The sequence below is a fragment of the Dermacentor andersoni genome, chromosome 8, assembly GCF_023375885.2.
Source record: "Dermacentor andersoni chromosome 8, qqDerAnde1_hic_scaffold, whole genome shotgun sequence".
Taxonomy (NCBI): domain Eukaryota; kingdom Metazoa; phylum Arthropoda; class Arachnida; order Ixodida; family Ixodidae; genus Dermacentor; species Dermacentor andersoni.
Window position 1 is genome coordinate 7922390 of NC_092821.1, and position 22365 is coordinate 7944754.

The following is a 22365-nucleotide window of genomic DNA, read 5'->3' on the forward strand; positions in this document are numbered from 1 at the left end:
GAGAGCAAGCGTGCGAGAAAGGTAGTGGGAAGGGTAGCGGCTTGATGCGCGTCCTCTTCCTGCAGGTACAATGTTGACGTTCACGTGATCCGGCGCGTGTTACAGGCCAGCGCGCCTCGCCCGTTTGGGTGGCCGTGGCAGCACGTAGCCTTCCGCTCAGTGGAGGCGCATGCTCGGCCCACGTGCCGTGTGTTCAGGTTCATCTACGGCGGGGGCCAATCTTAAGCTCTACCTAAGTTGGCTGATGGCTTCACACGCGCTGTCTTCCGGCATGCGTAGCATTTGAGGCCCAGTAATCATACCCACTCGATATCCACAGGTAACACCGGAAGAAGTAAAGAAAGCCGTGGGAGCTATGCAAAGGGGGAAGGCAGCTGGGGAGGATCAGGTAACAGCAGATTTGTTGAAGGATGGTGGGCAGATTGTTCTAGAGAAACTGGCCACCCTGTATACGCAATGCCTCAGGACTTCGAGCGTACCGGAATCTTGGGAAAACGCTAACATAATCCTAATCCATAAGAAAGGGGACGCCAAAGACTTGAAAAATTATAGACCGATCAGTTTACTGTCCGTTGCCTACAAAGTATTTACTAAGGTAATTGCAAATAAAATCAGGAACACCTTAGATTTTCATCAACCAAAGGACCAGGCAGGATTGCGTAAAGGCAATTCAACAATAGACCATATTCACACTATCAATCAGGTGATAGAAAAATGTGCAGAATATAACCAACCTTTATATATAGCTTTCATTGATTACGAGAAAGCGTTTGATTCAGTCGAAACCTCAGCAGTCATGGAGGCATTGCGGAATCAGGGTGTAGACGAGCCGTATGTAAAAATACTGAAAGATATCTATAGCGGCTCCACAGCCACCGTAGTCCTTCATAAAGAAAGCAACAAAATCCCAATAAAGAAAGGCGTCAGGCAGGGAGATACGATCTCTCCGATGCTATTCACAGCGTGTTTACAAGAGGTATTCAGAGACCTGCATTGGGAAGAATAGGGGATCAGAGTTATTGGAGAATACCTTAGTAACTTGCGACTCGCTGATGATATTGCCTTGCTCAGTAACTCAGGGGACCAACTGCAATGCATGCTCACTGACCTGGAGAGGCAAAGCCGAAGGATGGGTCTAAAAATTAATCTGCAGAAAACTAAAGTAACGTTTAACAGTCTCGGAAGGGAACAGCAGTTTACAATAGGTAGTGAGGCACTGGAAGTGGTAAGGGAATACATCTACTTAGGACAGGTAGTGACTGCGGATCCGGATCATGAGACTGAAATAATCAGAAGGATAAGAATGGGCTGGGGTGCGTTTGGCAGGCATTCTCAGATCATGAACAGCAGGTTGCCATTATCCCTCAAGAGAAAAGTTTATAACAGCTGTGTCTTACCAGTACTCACGTACGGGGCAGAAACCTGGAGGCTTACGAAAAGGGTTCTACCTAAATTGAGGACAACGCAACGAGCTATGGAAAGAAGAATGATAGGTGTAACGTTAAGGGATAAGAAAAGAGCAGATTGGGTGAGGGAACAAACGAGAGTTAATGATATCTTAGTCGAAATCAAGAAAAAGAAATGGGCATGGGCAGGACACGTAATGAGGAGGGAAGATAACCGATGTTCATTAGGAGTTACGGAATGGATTCCAAGGGAAGGAAAGCGTAGTAGAGGGCGGCAGAAAATTAGGTGGGCGGATGAGATTAAGAAGTTTGCAGGGACAACATGGCCACAATTAGTACATGACCGGGGTAGTTGGAGAAGCATGGGAGAGGCCTTTGCCCTGCAGTGGGCATAACCAGGCTGCTGCTGATGATGATGATGAATCATACCGGCGTATGCTAGAGCTTTCCCACACTAAGCACTCCACCTCGACTCAAGAAAGTAGATAGCAGTGCCACCCCTCGGCAGAAGTGGTGACTGGAGAATACGGGGGAAGTTTGCAAAGACGCGGTGAAGCGTGCGGCAAGACAAAGCGTCCGCTCCCACTGTCATGCTTCTTAGCACGTCAGGGTAGTGACAGCGAGTGCTTGTTGTCATCGAGTGAGATCTCTTGAAGTTTGCGAACGTAAGGCAGCATGGTGGGTAGTTTAATTACTTAGCTAATATTTACTGCAACTTAGACAGCAATAAAATGGTGAACGCTCCCGTATGTGCGCAATATTTTGCTATCGTAATCATTACTTCGCCCTTCGATGCTAGAGTTATTCAGAATAAGGAACAATAAGAAAGAATGGCTACGTACATAATACAGAGTCTAGCGTTCGTGAACCTGCCAAGTTCATTCACCGCGTTGGCTGTAGCTGCAAAATTCTGGCCCACGCTTTCCCCGAACCATTCTGTCCGCCTCCCCCATTCCTCACTTTCCTCCTATTGTTTCTCTTTTCATAGCAATGTCGCAGAAAACGCGCGCAAACAAGAAAAAAGAAAGTAAAGATGGTGAATTGCTTAGACGTGGCATTGACCTCGCCAGGTTCCCTTCCATCAGAGCACGTATAGGCTCTCATCTGTCGCCGTCTCAACCAGCTGCTAAACTTGTTTTGACTTTCCACTATCGGTGAAAACTAAATCTTGGAAAAAGATTCTCCGCACATTCTCTGTTTTTTACATATATAAAAGAACGTGGCTGTACTCTTGGCGAGTTGCCCCGACCTTACCAGTACGGGGTGCGTGCTTTCTAACCTGTTTCGTGGGCTAAGCCTAGATCTAGGGCAGTCCAGATATGTGCGCCGATCTCTTGATCTCGTTCTGGTGGTGCCTGTGCTTCCTGTGGAATCAGTACAGTTCGTAGCACCTGGTACTCCTGGTATTGTTGGTACCGATGCTACATGTGGTATACCGCTATCACATATAGATGCTTCATGTGGTATGGGTTCTGGTGGTTCTGGTTATGGTACAAACAGTAGTTTTGATAATTATGCCATTTGTATCACCGTGCAGTAGCACCGCACGGTGGCGGTACCACAGTGCGGTGTTAAAAATGGTAAAAGTGTGGCATCCTTCACTCCCGGCAGCTAGCATTTTCAGACTAGCCGTTGAGACGCCGTAGCTCAAGTAGAAGATTTATATACCAGTATTGAAGGACCCGGCTGCGCGGGCTGTCGTAACCGCAGTTAAAGCAACGCTTATACCAAAACATGAAGTTGACTAACAAAAAAAAACAAGAGTTAGAACTGTACCAGTGTAGCAACAACATTGAGATCAAAAGTATTACTCTTGAATGTGAACCAGTAGCCCTAATCGAACAAATTGGTGTAGTCATACAGGAGGAAGTCACAGGGCCTGATGTCGACATTAGTCACTGTGTGGCTACTACTCGGCACGACGAATAAAATATAATTGTTTGTTTCATTCGTAGAACCAAGAAAAATGCCTTTCTCAGCAAGCCAAGGAAGGGAAAATTGGATGCAGGAACAGTTGGTTTTCAGTGCTCATCAAATATTTATGTGAATGAACACTGAACTAGATATGGCAAGCAGCTTGGTGCCACAGTGCGCAAAAAGAAGGAACTAAGATGGTAATTTGTGTGGAACACAGGGGGCAGAGTGTTTGCAAGAAAAGATGAGAACTCCGCGGTGTTGAAAATGTCCAGCGTTAACGATATTGAAAAGATGAACGAAGGAGTGTGGTATGGAGTTTTTCCTGCGTGCACTTGTAAGATTGTCCTTAAATATTAACAACTCCATTGCATGTAACTATTATGTTCTTGCGACTTTCAACCAATCTACTTCATGCGCGCTGAAACGGTTCAAGATTTTAGACATAAGCACGCGTAGCCGTAACAGTAAAAAGGAACAACTTAGCGACATATATACCTCTATCTCTCATACCTTTGATGGTTTAAGGTATACAGAAACATGGCTAACAGCAAACAATAATCCTCCGCACTTTGACGATTACTCTTATAACTGTCTTGTGCGACCGAACGGAAGGCCAGTGGCGTAGCCGTATATGTTAAGGAGTCATTCAGGCACGACATTTTCTCATCATTTTCAACAATAAATTGTAGTGTTGAGTGTCTGACTGTACGTTTTGAGCAAGTCGTAGTTTCAGTTATTTACAGGCCGCCAATGGGAAACAAACTGGTTTTCTTGGACAGAGCATGTACTTCATTTTCTAAGCCGGCTATCAAGGGCTTTTGTCATGATGAGGGATGTGAGGAATAATATGCTGTGAATAAAACCGCCACAGGCACAGGACGGAGGGAGGCGGGGCGGTGTGGCCGCCTCCGTCCTTTGTATGTAGCGGTTATATTCACAATGTTTGTCCAACTGGCCCACAGCCTTACCTTCCTAAATTAATGTGTTATCAGGTGATTCTGCCACCAAGAAAGTTACTAAAATCATCAAATAGGCTGCATGCGCAAGTCTTATCAAAGCATCCACACGATTAACAGAAAAAAGTACTACCTTGCTTGACATATGTGTAACGAACATTCATTCGGCAGATTGCGTCGCTGTACTGCTAGCCGCTGATATAAGCAATCATGGACCGATTCTTTGTTTTCTTCTAAGTGTGCAGGTTAAACGAAAAAAAGCTGGCAATCTTATCTCGCACCATTAGTACTGTAGCCTTAGAAATGTTTCGCTCATATATTCACTTGATCGATTGGGCATGCGTGTTGGAACAAGGTAGCGCCCATGCAGCATACGACGCATTTTTCCAGAAACTTACAGTCTGCGATAATTGAGCATTTCCATTGACTGCCCGCATCCAGCGGCCACAACGAGCAAGAAAGCCGTGGGTTGACGCAAGACTATTGAAAATGATCGAGACGAAAAATAAAATGTACCACGCTTTCGTTCAATCAAAAATTTAGTGGCACTTTCTTAATTAAAAAAAATATAGAAATAAATTGACCACTGAGGGAAGGTACGCTAGCTAAAGGTATTATAACCAACTGTTTGTGAAGATAAAAAATAAATCTAGGAGGCTGCAGTGTGGGAAGAAGTAACACCTAATTACTAAGAAAAAACAGGCTTCACCGCTTTCTATACAAACCAGTTAAGGCAGTTTGTTGGATAAAGAAGCTGCTACTAAGATGAACGAGAATTTTGTGACAAGTGCAGAAGACAAAAATGATAACAATGATAACAATGCAACGATAACAATACCTTATTCTACATAAATGAACTCAGCCTTACAAACTATGTTGTACTAGCCCCTGTGACATTGGAGGAAGTCATGCAATTCCAGATCAAGAACAATGTAGCCGCTGTTGTCGACGATATTAAGTCAACTTCTTTAATATGCGTAGCCCATATTACAGCCCCATTATTCGCTTATGTAGTTATAGAATGTTTGAAACTGGTGTTCTTGAAGACTGCCTAAAAATAGCCAGAGTTAGCCGTGTTTTCTTTATAGCTTTCTTTATATCGCGGTTATGTAAAGGGCATCCATGATATAAATGAAAGCGCACAAATTCGATGTGTCATTTTATATCTGACATAAATTTTTTATCTCGGCAGGAGAGACTTTCCCCTTCCACACAAGAAGTTAAATAGAGCGCAGGCATTGACCCTCAGATTATTGCAAACAGGCTCGTATCCCAGCCCACCTTTATTCCACAAGCTTTATCCCGAAACCTATGCCACTGGTTCTTGCGGGCACTGCAATGACATCGCTAGCCTAGACCATATGCTCTGGCGTTGCCCCTCGTTACGAGGCACAGAACAAATCAATGAGGACAAGTGGCTCTCCGCTATCAAGAGCCCCGATGCCGGGGCGCAACTATGGGCTGTCCAGAGGGCCCACGATGCGGCGGTCGGGCATGGCCTGACTGTCCCAACGTGGGAGCGGCCCGCAGTGCGCTGAGTCACGTACCTCAGGACCTTCATTAAAGTTTTGCAGCCATCCATCCATCCATAAATTTGTTAGGTTGCTTACAAGAGTTCTGCAAAATCTGTATTTTCATATTACAAATTTTTTTTAGATTCATGTGTAACATATCAATTTTCTCCGCTTAAGATGTACTAGTAGATGCAATTTACAGAATTGTATTATCGTTTTTTGTTGCTCAGTTACAGAGTTGTAAACATGATAGCATCGTTCTTAAAAATTTTCAACTTTTTACAATGTTTAGCAAGAAATTCACGACATTAATCAAAAGTTCGAAATAAACGGTCACTGGACATTAGGTTTTTCATTTAGATGCAACAAACCTCGTCAAATTTGGCGCAGTGGTCGACGAAAAAAACGAATGCTCATTTTACATGTACTTATATAGGTGCACATGAGCTAAAGCTTCCGCTTAAAATCATTGAAAATGGGCTCCACTGATTGGGTTTTTTTGTAGATTTTAGGAAAGCATTTGATTCGGTATGTCATGGAGTCCTCATGTACAAGGTTAGCATCTATGGTGTGCGTGGAGGGGTTCTTAAGTTAATGAAAAACTATCTCAGACAGCACAAACAACATGTTAATAATGCGTCGGTTCATACAGCCATATAACAGTGCGTCGGTCCATACAGCAGTATAACAGCGCATCGGTTCATACAGCAATATAACAGCGCATCCGTTCAAGCAACTTTATCCAGAGGAGTACCGTAAGGGTGAATACTACGCGTTTTATTGTTCATAATATATATAAACTATCTCAGTGATATACAATGTTCTCTCCAGCTAATGATGTATGCAAATAACACTAATATTTTTGGCAGTGGTACATCCATTCAAGAACTTGAGCACCAAATGAATAATTACATAAAAAACCTAGCTGGTTGGCTTAGTTCAAATAAATTGCAAGTACTTGTTAGTAAAACCAAATACACAATGTTTGCTCCAACCATGCGCCACGAAAATATAGAATATCGATTCTGTTTGAGGAGAGAGAGTTAGAGCCAGAATTTAGAACAGGACCCAGAATTTCTTAAGAGTTTGGTTTACTGAAGTCTTGACTTGGAACACATATGTAGAAAAACTAACATTAGAACTTCGTAGAATTGTTGGATGCTTGTACAAACTCAGCCTTGTCTTAGCAAAATGGTTACAAAATGAATTATATTACGCTCTGTTCTATTCTAGACTGTTTACTGTACTTTGGTATGTGGTACAACCACACAAGCTAATTATCAAAAGCTAATAGTTCTGCAGAAAATATTTGTGCGAGCATTCAAACAATATCATGGCCTTACGGAGTGCTTGAAAATTGAAGCGCTTTTTGAAAAATATTTAATGCTAAAAGTAATGCAACTATACTATTTCCAGCTTTTAGAACAGCTTATGCAAAAGAAGCCTGTATGTTTCCAGAGTACATCAGTGGGTATAATGTACAGCATACGTCACCAACGCGAAAAATAAGCAAGAACACTCAGGACAAACTATGGTAAAGAACACCTAGAAAACCAAGTACTGACATTGCTAAATCGCTTACATCGTCTCATGGATTCTGATCACATGGATTGTACTAGCAGGGTCAAGCCCATCCTGACACGTAATGATATTGAGTTTGCTTAAATAGTGAAATGTTTTTGTATTCTCATACTTTATCGTTTTGCATTATGTGATACAACTGGCTCCTTCTTTTCTGCACCTAATGCACATGTGTGTGTTAACTTAGTTTTGTGGATGTTGAGAATGCATAAGACTGCATAAGACTTGGGCGATATTTGTTTGTTTTCTTTGGTTATTTCGCGCTTTTTTTCTCTGGTGAGAAAGGTATATTGGTTCGAAATGATTATTATTACAACATTTTGCAATGTATGTCGGCCTGCTGGAACAGGAGCAGTGGCTTTTTGTCAGGCTATGTAGCCGTTAGCCTCTGCTCCTGTTCCTGTAAGCAGGAAGGAGAAATAAACTTCAAACTTATCCCAAACCATTGTCAGCGCAGTTACAGACCAAGCTAAACGCCCGTTAGGTCGCTAACCGCGGTTGACTGCAAACCCAGCTAGGCAATCACGCTTTGCATTAACCGATGTTTCGAAAACGTTCAAGATAACGAACGATGCATCAACAGAGTGCACTTCGCAGGTGCGTTATTTCAGAAACGGGTCTGGCCTCTACGCACTGATACGCACGGAAGGTGCACCTCTACTCCGATATGGCAGATGTTCGGAGGCAATCTTCCTGGCGATTTTCCATACAAAAGGAATGAATTTCGGCTAAAGCTCGACAACGTAAGTGTTACAGGTAACTACCTACGCCAACTGAACTATGTAATGGACATAGTTAGGAAAACCTGTAGGACGACTTATTTGCGCGAAAACTTGCAGTGCTCAGTTGACGCTGCATGTGCGTCAGCGTTCTGCGCAGAGACGCTAACCGTGTCGATACCCTCTTCAGAATACGGCAATTCACGACCTGCTGTTCACGCCGTACTCATCTTCTCTCGAAACTGGCCTTAATTCGGACGTTAGTCTTAAGAATTTGTGCAGCAGTGTTTTGAAATTACAGTGGTAATTTAACCTAGTGGAGTGCCTTACTCATTGCCACTCCGAATAGGAATGCCCGTGTAACTCGAGCAGACTGCAATTGGCGTTGACCTTGGCTAAATGTGTAACTGCCGTTTAGTTAACCGCGGTTACGGGCCACCGTTCAACAAATATGCACTTGTCACACGGCGCAATTGAAGTCGCATACACGGCGCACTCAACAGATGTCGCACACCGCAATTAGGCCTGATTAGGATCAAATTTCTCTGTCGCCACTGGCTCATTTGCAGTGATGTGCAAGAACGCGCAAGACCCGTGTGGTCACGGGCTTCCTATCTAGAAAGCCATCTGCGGTAGCGTCAGAGTGCACTGAGTACATCGTGTGTGCTGTGTTCTCGCCACCTCGTTCGCGTTGATGCAGGGCGCAGCACGAAGGTCAATTCGCTCGCTGCTGCTGCCACGATTCCTCCCTCCAACGTTTTCACAGCGAGTGTGCACGGTCATCGAGTGAGATGTGGCTATGTTTGATTGGGCACTGGAGAAAAAATGCTTGAAATTTACTTATTCAGTGAATGTTCACAAACTAATTCGTCGGATAAAAATACTATCTTACCTCGTACTGTCTACTAATTTGCTAGCGCAATCGATGCTTCGCCGTTCGGGCGAAACGGCGACTTCCACTTTTCTTTTCAGATTTACAGATGGAAGGCTGATGCACAGATATGATATATCCTTGCAGAATGGTGTATTTCAGACTCACCTTCCAACATTGCAGAGGCAAGTGGTCTTCTCGTATCGCGTCTCGGCGACGATCTCAACACGGCCGGGTCCATCGCGGGGGCACAGGTCGCAGTGGTCGGTGCGCGTCTCGAATACCGAGGCGAGCGTAAGCTGCACGCGGCCATGTGGCCACGCACGGGCATCGAACGTGTAGTTACAGGCGACAGCGGCTGCTGCCTGGCCCTCTGCGCCCAGGTCGGAGAAGTGTACGACGAGCGCGCCGCGTGATGGGGAGTCCGCATCGCCAGCTGTGAACCGCCGGTTGCAAGCGGTCGGGCTCACTCTGTTGTCGTAAATGGCCGCGTTAATGTGGCGAACCTGTAAAGGGCGGCGAACACCTTCTTTTATCAAAGCGACAAACTTCCGCGCTGAACAAGGCAAACATGAAATATTCAGGGCGGGCGCTGGAGGAAGCGGTTTATGTCCAAAAGCCATGCTCTGAATACATGTTGCGCAAGCACTCTTGTAACCAATGAAATAGCCCAACTTTTTATTTAACAGAAAAAAATTGCCAAAAAAGGACGCACTGAGGAAACATCAAAGAAGACAGGAAAGAGGCTGGATTGTATGTTTCCTGTGTGCGTTTCCTTGGCTGTTTTTCATCTTAAATACAACTAACTAGCCCAAAAACGTGTTTTACTAGCCCAGCATTCTGGCCTAATGTGACACCTAGTGTCAAAGGATAGCGAGGCTACCTAAGGCGCTCTTTTTTCGCGCGTCTGCAATAGTGTTGTTCACGTGACCAGTGAATTTAGGAGGCGTCGCACAGTCAAATGGTAATGATGTGGGAGAATGGAACGTTCGCTTTAGGACAAGCGCGCGTGCTTCACGCTGCTGGAGCTCGTTACTTCCCGGCGTTCTGACTGCGAGTGCTTGGGGCAGCTCAACGAGGGAAATGTTCGTGCGTGCCATTGGGCACGCCCGTGCAGGGAGTTCACTCAGAATGAGAATTTACACAGCCCGTAAAGCTACGAGCATTATTTCTTGCAAAATATTACATGAAGTGTAGGTCATAGTTTTATTGCTGTCATTGTTTAGTAGTTTAAGGGAAACAGAGACGTTCTGTTATTTGTACTTAACTTTTTGTGTTCTGCACCGTGATTTTGACATAACAATGTACTGATTCACCGAGATTCCACTGTCATTGGAGCTGATTGGCGCAAAAAGCTCGTTACGATGACTTTTAAAGGAAAATATTTACTAACCTAGTCGAGCTGAGTTTCGCCGTCGCGAGCAGTTTGACCTTCATTTGACCGCAGCTGCAAGGTAGCCCTGGCACGTCACTCGTCGCGCCGAGCTGCGCCGCCGGTTTGGCGCATGCACTCTCCGCAGCTCTGTCGCCACCTGGACACGTGACTCGCACCTGGCTAAGAGGAGCGCCGCGCTCGCCTAGTCAGTGCAAACTTGGTCATGGATGAGGGCGAGGCTGGGCCGTCTTCTGTGAGCGCTGTGCGGCATAAGGGACGCTTTGAGCCGTCGTCTCTAAGCGGCATCTGACCACCCCGCGGATATCGCCCAGCGAGCTGCTTCACTGGGGAGGGTACCGGAATGGAACAGGCGTCGCACCGCCGAGATCAACGTAGTGATCGCGTTCACGACCTTTTCACGACCGTCAGAGATCCAATTTAATCATTTATGGTCTTCCGGAATCTGAGAAAAAGGGTACCGAATCACTTCAAAAGGCCGTCAATGAAGGTATCTTTAAGAAAATTCTTGACATTAATGACATTGATATAGAGCGCATTCACAGGTTGGGCCGACCAAGCTCTAGAAAGTTAAGGCCCGTGATTCTCAAGTTAACGGACTCGCGTAATAAAGTAAAAAATCTAAAGAAAGGTTATAAACTAAAAAATACTGAATTTGAAGATTTCTCGCTTAGAGTACGTGAGGTCGGAAGAAAGTTATGGGCAAGTGCGAAAACAAACCTGTGAAAAGCATGATAAGGTTTCTTTGGCTTTTGATAAACTCTTTATCAATAACGTGGCCTATGTGTGGGTTGAGAACAGAAATGATAAAGTACTTCTGCAAAAAAAAAAACGAAAACAACAAACCAAATCGCCCTTTGACGCGCAGTTGCATGCAAATGCAGCACAAAACTTGAGCAGTAGTACCCAAAGCAGCACTTCATCACCCTTCTACAATGAAACCGATAGTCATGTTACTCGTGCTAAGCCAAAGAAAAAGTACCTCAGACTTTTAAATATTAATGCCCGGAGCATTATTAACAAGAACGATATCCTGGAATTAAAGTTAATTGAGCATGACCCACACATTTCTGTCCTTACTGAAACTTGGTTGCACAGCCACATAGCAGACGACTTAGACTTTCCTTCTACTTATAAAGTTTTTCGCAGAGACAAAGTAACGAGGGGCGGGGGCGTAGCAATCCTTGTTGAATCTTCAGTCGAGGCAGTGGTACTCGACTGCTTCCGCGATCTTGAGTGTTTATGCTTAAAAATATCTTACTTGGGTCATGGGTTCATTCTGATAGTGTGCTACAGGCCACCTGATTGTACTCGTGATTATCTAATTAAACTGCGAGAGTGTACGTACTTCTGTCGCAATAAGAAAGTTCTTTTGCTGGGTGATTTTAATTTGCCCAGCGTCGACTGGGAGCGACTGCAAGGAAATAGCAAATTCAACAAACATATGAATATTGTCTTTGATATTATGCTCACTCATGACCTGGTTCAAATTGTCAAACAGCCCACTCGCACCCAGGGTTCATCTTGCTCGATATTATATTTGGCCTTTATCAACCGTTATTTTACTGAACACACTGCCATAGTTGAAGGTTTATCAGACCACTGTCTTGTATACATGTCAATACCCCTAATGAAATTTGCTTCTCATAAAACTAGTAGCATACGCTATTTTAGAGATTACGACAGAGCTAACGATGCTTCTGTGATTGCACATATGGAAAATTGCCTGATTGATTTTGCTGAAGAGCATCATAAGGTATGTTTGCTGAGGTAAATGTTTGCTGATATGTGCAATTATTGTTTGAATACGTTCCTACCAAACAAGCGAAACAAAGTGCGTAAACGTACACCCTGGGTAACGCGAAAGATGATTCAGTTGAAACGGAAACTAAAACGGGCTAAAACGTCTACTCCAAATGATATTATCATTAATGGTATCAAAAACGATCTCACACGTGCAGAAAAACGATCTCACACGTGCAATTCGCGAGTCTAAGGACTTCTTTTTCACAACAACTTTGCCCAACTTTATGAATAATGAACCAAGAAAATTTTGGGATTACTTGAGCGATGCTGACAGGCACGTGACGCAGGTTTCGGTTGATGGCATCTCTATTACAGATCCACAAGTCAACGCTGAGAATTTTAATACTTATTTTACTGGAGTGTTTTCAAAGGCAAGTACAACCGTGAATCTGCGTCACGGGGTATTTTCAGCGTCCCAGGTTGATTTTGTTTCCTATCACGGAGTAGTCGCAATGCTGTTAAATATGAAAACAAAATCGACTTGCGGTCCTGATGGTTTGCCCAGTATTTTTCTTCGTCGTTATGCCGAAACTATCGCTAAATTTCTTGTGATCTTGTGTCGATGTTCACTATTAAGTGCGAGGCTACCTGATGAATGGAAGACAGCTCAAGTTATACCCGTCTATACAAAAGGTGACCGTTTGTTATTAGAAAATTATCGCTCAATATCCTTAACATCTTCTTGTAAATTGTTGGAACACGTTCTAGCAAAACGCATCACTCAATTCCTTGAGGAAAACTCTATACTCTGAAGCTTTCAACATGGATTTAGAAGAAATTTCTATACTGCAACACAATTGGTCACGGTAGTACATTCATTTAGCATGCATAGATAATTTTGGACAAATTCACGGGATATTCTTAGATATTAGTAAACCATTTGACAGAGTTATTCATGATAAATTGCTCAAAAACCTCGTAAATATTAACCTTCCCGACATTTTGGTCTCTTGGGTTTCCGATTACTCACATAACCGAACGCAGTTTGTTTCAATTGACGGTTTTGATTCCTGCAGTCTTCCTGTAACATCAGGTGTGCCTCAAGGAAGTGTTCTGGGACCCTTGCTGTTTCTTTTATATACAAATGACATTGTCTCCGTAATTACTCATGGAACTCAAATTAGGTTATTTGCAGATGATGTTGTCTTATTTCGTGAAATCAGAGGTGTACATGATCAAGTTGAGTTGAATTCTAATCTCATTAATGTATCTGGGTGGTGCACAGATTTTGGCATGAGTGTTAACACCGATAAAACTGTTTATCTTTGTGTAACGCTTAAGAAAACTCCTCTAAAATATATTTATAACCTGACATCTCTTCCTTTGAAACAGGTTACCAGTTACAAGTACCTAGGAGTGACGATCACTAATAACCTCTCTTGGAATCTGCACATTGATAACATATGCTCTTCAGCTTTCCACAAACTTTGTTACTTAAGACATAAACTTCGTAATTCTCCTCCTATTGTGAAACTTCTTAGTTATTTCACATTCATTCGACTTAAGCGTGAATATTGCTCTATTGTTTGGGATCCTTATACTAAGCTTAACATTCAGAAGTTAGAAAGGATTCAGCGAAAGCTGTCAGGTTTATCTATTCCAAATTCAGGTATACTGATTCTCCTTCTGAGCTCATGAAAGCTAACATTGAAGCTACTTGAATTGAGAAGAAAAAAAATGACTGTGGCTTAGCTAAGGTTAAGCCCAGGATGCGAAGCATACTAGAGTAGCAGTACTGCCAGATACACTTGCAACTTCATCCTTTACCTCGGACTCTGTGGAGGAACGTTGCTGTTTAGCCGCGTACTGTGCACGTCGCTTGGCAAGCCGAACTTCTCGTTCTTCGGCCGTTTCCGTGGCTCTTTGTAACTTGCGCTTTGCGGTCTGACGAGCGGCCCTTTCCTTTCCCGCCATCGCGCTATACAACTGGCCTCGACGAGAGCGCGCCGCTCTTTTATACAGCTGTTATGACGCCAGTGCCCTAGCGGGAGGAACGGGAGCTAGGCCGCAGCACTGGCTGTGCGACCGCAGGCGAGCGCAAGAGTTGAGCCCGGCTTGCAGCTGTTGTGACGTCAGTGCCCTAGCGGGAGGAGCGGGAGTTAGGCCGCAGTACCATCTGTGCGACCGCAGGCGAGCGCACGAGCTGAGACCCGGCTATGTAGCTACGCGGCCGCAAGCGAGCGCACGAGTTGAGCCTCAGCTTTTGCAGCTGCTATGACGTCATATGGCAGCTACGCGGCCGCGCGCGGCGCAGCAAGGAAGAGCGTGGTTGTGCGGCTAGTATGCTTCGCATAAAATGTCGTTTCAATTTCGTAAACTTACTTCGTAACGGTAAAATGGTTATTGATCAGACGCAGTTTCTTTCCCCTTTGGCCACAAGACCTACGCGACATTACGAAACACACTTTCTAAAGCCTTACTTCGCAAGAACAGACATTTATAAGTTTTCCTTTTTTCGCGTTCTGTGTCCGACTGGAATAGCCTAACAGAACCTTATGACGTACTATATGACTAGATGTTTATGTCATTTTGTGTTCTTTCCTCTGGTACTACCATGCTTCTTTTCTTGTTGTTCTCCTTTTGTGTAAAACAAATATTCTATAAATTGTATTGCCCGTCCTGCTTGGACGAGATTGGTCTGCAGTATGTATTAAATAAACAAATAAATTTGTGCTTTAACGATGCGCATGTTCGCGGCGTCTCTTTGCATGTGTAGCAGTTGAACTTTACCTGTGGCACAACAGGCATCGCACCGTCGAAGAATGCGTATCTACCCAAGCCTAATCACTTTCATGTCTAGCCACCGACATAGTCACAGCCGTCATACCTAGCTTAACCATGATTGTATACCTAAGTAAAATATTTACAGCTAAATCAAAGGGTAACCAAGTGAAACCAACACTTAACCACGCGAAACCAAGCTTTCACTTGCATATCCAGGGCCAGCTTAGCTAAGCGGATGCCAATTTTTACAGCGAAGCTGTATATTGCTAGCCGAATCGCCCGTCCGTCCGCCCGTCGCCTGTACGCCGACAACTCATCCGGTGCAACCCGATGCGCGTGGCCAAAATAGAAATCGAGGCGCGCGATTGGCTACGCCAGAAGTAACATCAATGCTCTCCGTCGCAGCCGAGCGCGCGCCCAGTAGTTTATTCCATGCACCGAAATGGGACGCCACCCGTATAATGGGCAGGCCAGTACGTTTAGTACTCCTGAGGAGCAGGCAGCTTTCGAGCAGCAACGCCGCGAGCAGAACCGGGAACGAGCTCATCTACGCCATGCCGATGCTGCAGCCCTGCCACAAAAACAGGCTCGCGCAGCTGAGAGCAAGCAGCAACTGCGTACCGAGGATCCGGCAGCTTACCAAGCCGTCGATCATCTAATCAACCGTCGGGATTAACCCAATGATAAACACCGGGGCAGCTCGTTTCAGCATCGCTCGTTAACCATCTGTGCTCGGGTGGTGAATTTCTTACAGGGAGCTTTCCGAGGTCTTGGGGAAGTTAACTGCGTTAAGACGATTATGCTAGTGCTAGAAATTCTAGTCATTTATTGCACTTATGTAATATCCCGGTCAAGAGAAGAACAGGAAGTGAGGAGAGAGAAGAAGATCGACTGTAAGCAGTATACAGTTTGTCAGTCTCGGATCCGTTATTTTACCTTTGACGCAAGTGGCTGAGGAGTTCTATAGAGATTTATACAGTACGAGTGGCACCCACGATGATAATGGAAGAGAGAATAATCTAGAGGAATTCGATATCCCAGAAGTAACGCCGGAAGAAGTAAAGAAAGCCTTGGGAGCTATGCAAAGGGGGAAGGCAGCTGGGGAGGATCAGGTAACAGCAGATTTGCTGAAGGATGGTGGGCAGATTGTTCTAGAAAAACTGGCCAGCCTCTATACGCAATGCCTCAAGACCTCGAGCGTACCGGAATCTTGGAAGAACGCTAACATAATCCTAATCCATAAGAAAGGCGACGCCAAAGACTTGAAAAATTATAGACCGATCAGCTTACTGTCCGTTGCCTACAAAGTATTTACTAAGGTAATTGCAAATAGAATCCGGAACACCTTAGACTTCCGTCAACCAAAGGACCAGGCAGGATTCCGTAAAGGCTACTCAACAATAGATCATATTCACACTATCAATCAGGTAATAGAGAAATGTGCGGAATATAACCAACCATTATATATAGCTTTCATTGATTACGAGAAAGCGTTTGATTCAGTCGAAACCTCAGCAGTCATGGAGGCATTGCGAAATCAGGGTGTAGACGAGCCGTATGTAAAAATACTGAAAGATATCTACAGCGGCTCCACAGCCACTGTACTCCTCCATAAAGAAAGCAACAAAATCCCAATAAAGAAAGGCGTCAGGCAGGGAGATACGATCTCTCCAATGCTATTCACAGCGTGTTTACAGGAGGTATTCAGAGACCTGGATTGGGAAGAATTGGGGATAAGAGTAAATGGAGAATACCTTAGTAACTTGCGCTTCGCTGATGATATTGCCTTGCTTAGTAACTCAGGGGACCAACTGCAATGCATGCTCACTGATCTGGAGAGGCAGAGCAGAAGGGTGGGACTAAAAATGAATCTGCAGAAAACTAAAGTAATGTTTAACAGTCTCGGAAGGGAACAGCAGTTTACGATAGGTAGCGAAACACTGGAAGTGGTAAGGGAATACATCTACTTAGGACAGGTAGTGACTGCTGATCCAGATCATGAGAGTGAAATAATCAGAAGAATAAGAATGGGCTGGGGTGCGTTTGGCAGGCATTCGCAGATCATGAACAGCAGGTTGCCATTATCCCTCAAGAGAAAAGTGTATAACAGCTGTGTCTTACCAGTACTCACGTACGGGGCAGAAACCTGGAGGCTTACGAAAAGGGTTCTACTTAAATTGAGGACGACGCAACGAGCTATGGAAAGAAAAATGATAGGTGTACCGTTAAGGGATAAGAAAAGAGCAGATTGGGTGAGGGAACAAACGCGCGTTAATGACATCTTAGTTGAAATCAAGAAAAAGAAATGGGCATGGGCAGGACATGTAATGAGGAGGGAAGATAACCGATGGTCATTAAGGGTTACGGACTGGATTCCGAGGGAAGGGAAGCGTAGCAGGGGGCGACAGAAAGTTAGGTGGGCAGATGAGATTAGGAAGTTTGGAGGGTCAACATGGCCACAATTAGTACATGACCGGGGTAGTTGGAGAAGTATGGGAGAGGCCTTTGCCCTGCAGTGGGCGTAATCAGGCTGCTGATGATGATGATGATGATGCAGTCTGACAGGATGTGGATACAAGTACGAGTTGGTTCTACTACAGTCGCACAACCGTACGTCACCTCATACCAAGCCGAATATGAAGAACAAGTCGAAGTAAAGGAGACAGCGGCGTCACCGTGTCTGCCCAAGTTCATTGCAAGTAAGGGTAAAGTCATCCAGGCGGATCTCATCAGCCGAGGTATGTGGAAGATCTATATCAAAATGTCCGACTATGAAAAGCACTTCAGACAAGTATCAAGTGGACAACCTCGTTCTGGTTACACGGGTAGGTCTGGGCACCCACGTTTATTTGTTTTTCGTCTCCTTGACGTCTCCGCAGCTAAGGGAATAGTCAGAAGCTGCGCTTCTGGTGGATGCTATCTTCGCTGCCGGTATAATATCCGGATGAACTTTGGCAGAATCGGTTATATTATGCTGTGCAGCGGGCCCAGGGGCTTCGCGGCACACGTCCCCCTCCCTTAATGCGCCACAGCAGGTCTTCAATTGTCTTAGGCTTCCTTATTCGCACTTTGGCATTCCTTTGACATACAGTGAATGACTAACGGCACAATGGACGACTCAGACAAAGTAGGATCTGCTGATAGTAACAGACGTCTCTTCTCGTAGAAATATTCAATTACTGAACTTGAGCCTTGTTTTAATATATAGCTTTGTCCCATCAGTGAATTGGATTTTCGTCGAAAGCCGAGATAAATTTGCTCTCCCGTGTTACCAGGCGTCATCCTGATGGTCTGTAATGCGGAGATCACACCATTTCCTGGCATTGTGTACAAGGAACCACCTCATATCCTGTACTTTATTCTGTGACGCCATGCAGCAGTTCTTTTCACAAGCATATCGAAAGAACTTCGCCCAAGTGGTTGCCGACGTGGACGTCGCATCGAACATGTCCGATTTCACTAATTCAGCTTTCAGACCAGTATTAGCACGCACAGTTTCTCTTAGCATTGCAAGGAATTGCCAATGTTGCTGAATTTGTGGTCGCTTGCCCTTTCAACATCTGCCCCATAACGACAGGAGTGTCCTGGCTATTGTAATTTGGAAATGGCCTTCTGCTTGATGAAACGTGATGCTAACTGCATTGCTTATTAACGGAAAGTAAGTAAGTGCTCCAGTTGATACAGGAGCTTCAGTGAGTCTGAATAATCAAATCGTGCTGAAGGCAGATGACATGTGACAAGTTAAAGTGGCAACGGTTAAAAGCTATGATGGATAATCTCGAACACTGTATACCTGGACAAAAGTCAATATAAATTTGGCTGAGGAGGACTTCACAGTAGAAGTGCTCGTTATGTGTGGTGTCGAATTCTTGTTTATACTGTCAAGACCCCACATCAAGAAGCTAAGAATTAACATTTATTTGAAATAAGAAGTTACCCTAGACTCCCTGTTTCAAGTATCCAGACACCGACACAGATGAGGACTGCCAAATGCGCTAATCACATAGGGACAATTTTTTCCCGAACTTGTATGCCTCGATACATATCCGTCTGCAGCTTGCGTACCGCAAGTATGTTTTGAATTTTGTGACACGACTACTGCACGGAAGAGAGCCTGTAGGATTTCTTATGAAAACATGGCTGAAGCAGGAGCTGCAACAAATGCTGAATACTGGAATAATGGGGACCTCAACATTACCTTTTGCTTCTCCCATAACTACTGTTCGTAAAGAAAACGGTTCACTGCGACTGTGTGCTGATTATCGGCAAATCAACACCCAAACAGAGCTGTATTCATTCCCTGTGCCTTTGATTGACGACATGATTAATGATGCTAGAAGATGCCAATGGTTCTCACGAATCGATTTGTGGAAAGGTTACTGGCAGGTAACCCTCCGGCAAAAATCAAAGAAGTACATGGCATTCATAAAGCCATTTGATATGTATGAATACAACCATCTGCCATTTGGTTGGAAGAACTCGGGCGCTTGGATGAACGGTGTGCTTAAACATCTCATAGATTTCCACAATGTTTATGTCGATAACATCATCATTTACTCTCGTACCGAGAAACAGCACTGTTCCCACGTCTGTCATCTACTAGAAGCATTGAGCAAATCACTCTTGCAGATTAACAAGAAGAAAAGTGAATTCTTTCAGAGAAAGGTGGTGCTCCTTGGCAGAATCCTGGACAGTCTGTTCAACGAATTAAGTTACTGCATAAACCCTACGGTGTTCACTCACTGCGCGTGTTCTTAGCACTGCCAGGACACTTTAGGGGGCGAGATTCAGGTATCTTACAAAACTCACCATGCATTAAAGAACTGGGGCGCGCAATTTCCTCAGATCCAATCCTGATATTAGAAGATTTCGCAAATCTTTCGAACTCTGCATTGACGCGTCCAATTATGGCACGGGAACAGTGTTAGTGCAAATAGATTCAAACGAAGACCGAAGACATCAGTTAAAGGTCATTGACTAATACTTCTGCAGCTTTTCAAAAGCGGCAATAAATTACACGACCACTGAAAGGTAGGGCTTAGTAGTAGTGCTGGCGTGACGATACTTCGGGAGTTATTTGGAGGGCCGTCAGTTAAAGCTTTTCACGGAAAATCAGGCTTTGACATGCCTTCTGAGCCTTACACAACCGAAGGGAAGACTGACAAGATGGAATAGCGAAATTCAGCAGTTCACTTTTGATGTTAGCCACAGACCTGGTGAAAAGCCACCTGACGCAGACGCGTTACCGAGATTGCACATACCACCAAAGAACTACAATCAAGGGGCTAAATTATTTAACGGAAAGTTTGTTGTCCCTCAAAACTGCATATCTAAAATATTGCGGTTCCATCACGACAGTCCAAACGCAGGAGGGCATGATGGCTTTCGGCGTACCGACTGGAACATTCAGAAACATTTTACATGGAAGAACATGAAAGCCAGTGTAGAGGAGTACGTCAAGACTAGAATATTAAAGCCAAGTTCTGCTCAAAAGTAAACCTGATTATCATTCCTGCGCATTCAGATGTCCCCTCCAACGTCGTTCATCTTGACTCCGCTGAAATCAAAAAGGGAGGGTGTGCGCCGGAGGACTCAATTTCTTATAGTGGCTGTGGACGAGTGCGCACGAATCGCGGCAGCCGAACCCGGAAGAGAAGATGCCAACCGTGTGGCTGCAATGATGGAAAGAGAGGCATTTAGACACACCAAGGCGATTACCTCTGATAATCAACCTGCATTCCGTAGCGAGAGGCTCCATCGGTGGTCAGCAGAAAAGGGTACCACTTCGCGATTTTCAGCACCATACCGCCCGAAAGGAAATGCTCTAGCGGAACGCCTAATGCGTGAATTGAAGACCTTCACTTCTGTACACGCAGAATTTCGTGGAAGACGGAAGCCTGCTCTTGAGGCAGCGGTTAGGCATCACAATCAATCTCTCACCGCTGGACTTGGCTGTATCCCTGAGTATGCAGCCTGTCAGAAGACGACGTGTTTACAAGCAGATTACGAACTTGGCGCTGTAGGAAAGGTCCGTATTCCAAAAAGCAGGAAGACATTAGAGGAATACAATGGGTATAAACATACAATGAAGAAATACTACGGCACTCGTGCTATGCAACTGAAATGCCAAACATATAACCTGGAGACATGCTCTTGGTACGAAAAGGTCTTCATGGCTCGAAAAAGGCTTTCCCGGGCACTGATGTTGTCCTCAAAACGGTGAAGTAGCAACTTAGACTGAAGTCGGTGCACTTTGAAGGTCCATCTGGCAAAACAGAAGTTACAGCTGTAGGTGACCTAGTGCCTTACCATCCGCGGAAGGACGGCAATAAAAGACCCGAATGATGTTATGTCCCGGTCAAAAGAAGAAGATGAAGTGAAGAGTGAGAAGAAGAAAATCGAGTGTAGACAGTAAACAGTTTGGCAGCCTCGGATCCTTTATTTTACAACTTACAAATAAATACGCGACCATATAACGTCAACAGGCAATGAAGACAAAAAAGATATCATAACGGTAATTACCCGTTGCTGAAATAGAAACAGTGAAAATATTGAGGGAAAAGAGAAATGAAAGTGAACGATAAGACCTCCACATTACGCGTTCCTTACTCGTACTATTGGCGCTGTGGCAACGACTATCAATCCGACCGCTATCTTGGGCATATACGTGTAATGTAATGTAGCCCTAGTATTGTTAGCCAGAGCCATAGCGGGCGGATGTAGAACAATTTTGTTTCACCGATGGCTTCACGTAACACAATAACATAGGAGAGCCGGCACGTGGTTAATAAACCCTTCTAAGCTACCTAATGGCATCAAGCGTCTTGAATCTGGCAGCCATGACGGCAGATTTTATGCAACCCCCGCTTAATGCGGACGTTCTTGGTTCGGCTTCGACCGGCGGCAGTTATCTTTCCGTCTACTTTGATATCCGTCTTCTTCATTATTTTCTGCATTTCATTTCAACCACAGCTGATTGCGTCACTGCTTGCTTTGCTTTATTGCTTCTTGGCTGGTATGGTCCTGATTAACAAAAATCGAGCCTCGTGTTGCCCACTTGTTCGCTTTGAAATGAGTACGTGGTAATTTGAACAGTTTCACCAGCTTAGGAGACGACGAGCTGTTGCCCCTCATGGTGTGATGCTTGCACAGCCATCTTCATCACCCCCACCATCATCAACATCATAACCTTTTGAAAGTGGGTCGTCTTTTTGCACATCTGTGACTGCTCTACGCTGGCGTAGACCACAGCTCCACGCCTCCGCATTTCCAATTCTAGAATCACGAACGGCAGTTACAATGTTCCAGCAGTAATTTAACTAAATCGACCACGGGTTATCGGCTATTCGGGTGAAATAAGTTCCCCAAGTAAGTTTCGGCAACCTTTGTTCTGCAAGACGTATAGCACAGTCACACGATCTTTCTATGTGTTTCATCTACTTGGAAGGTAGTCAGTGCTGCTGCCTTCACATGTGCAG

At 44.7% G+C, this 22365-nt stretch overlaps 1 protein-coding gene across 2 annotated transcripts in view; it reads right to left on the reverse strand.

The window, feature by feature from the left end:
- The window catches only part of LOC126526674 (uncharacterized), a 424404-nt gene that overhangs the window by 74638 nt on the left and 327401 nt on the right, over positions 1–22365 (reverse strand). For both annotated transcript variants that reach the window (XM_050174536.2, XM_055068341.2), the window contains exon 7: positions 9133–9470. In XM_050174536.2, the coding sequence (XP_050030493.1) occupies positions 9133–9470 (338 nt within the window). The remainder of the gene's footprint in view (positions 1–9132; positions 9471–22365) is intronic.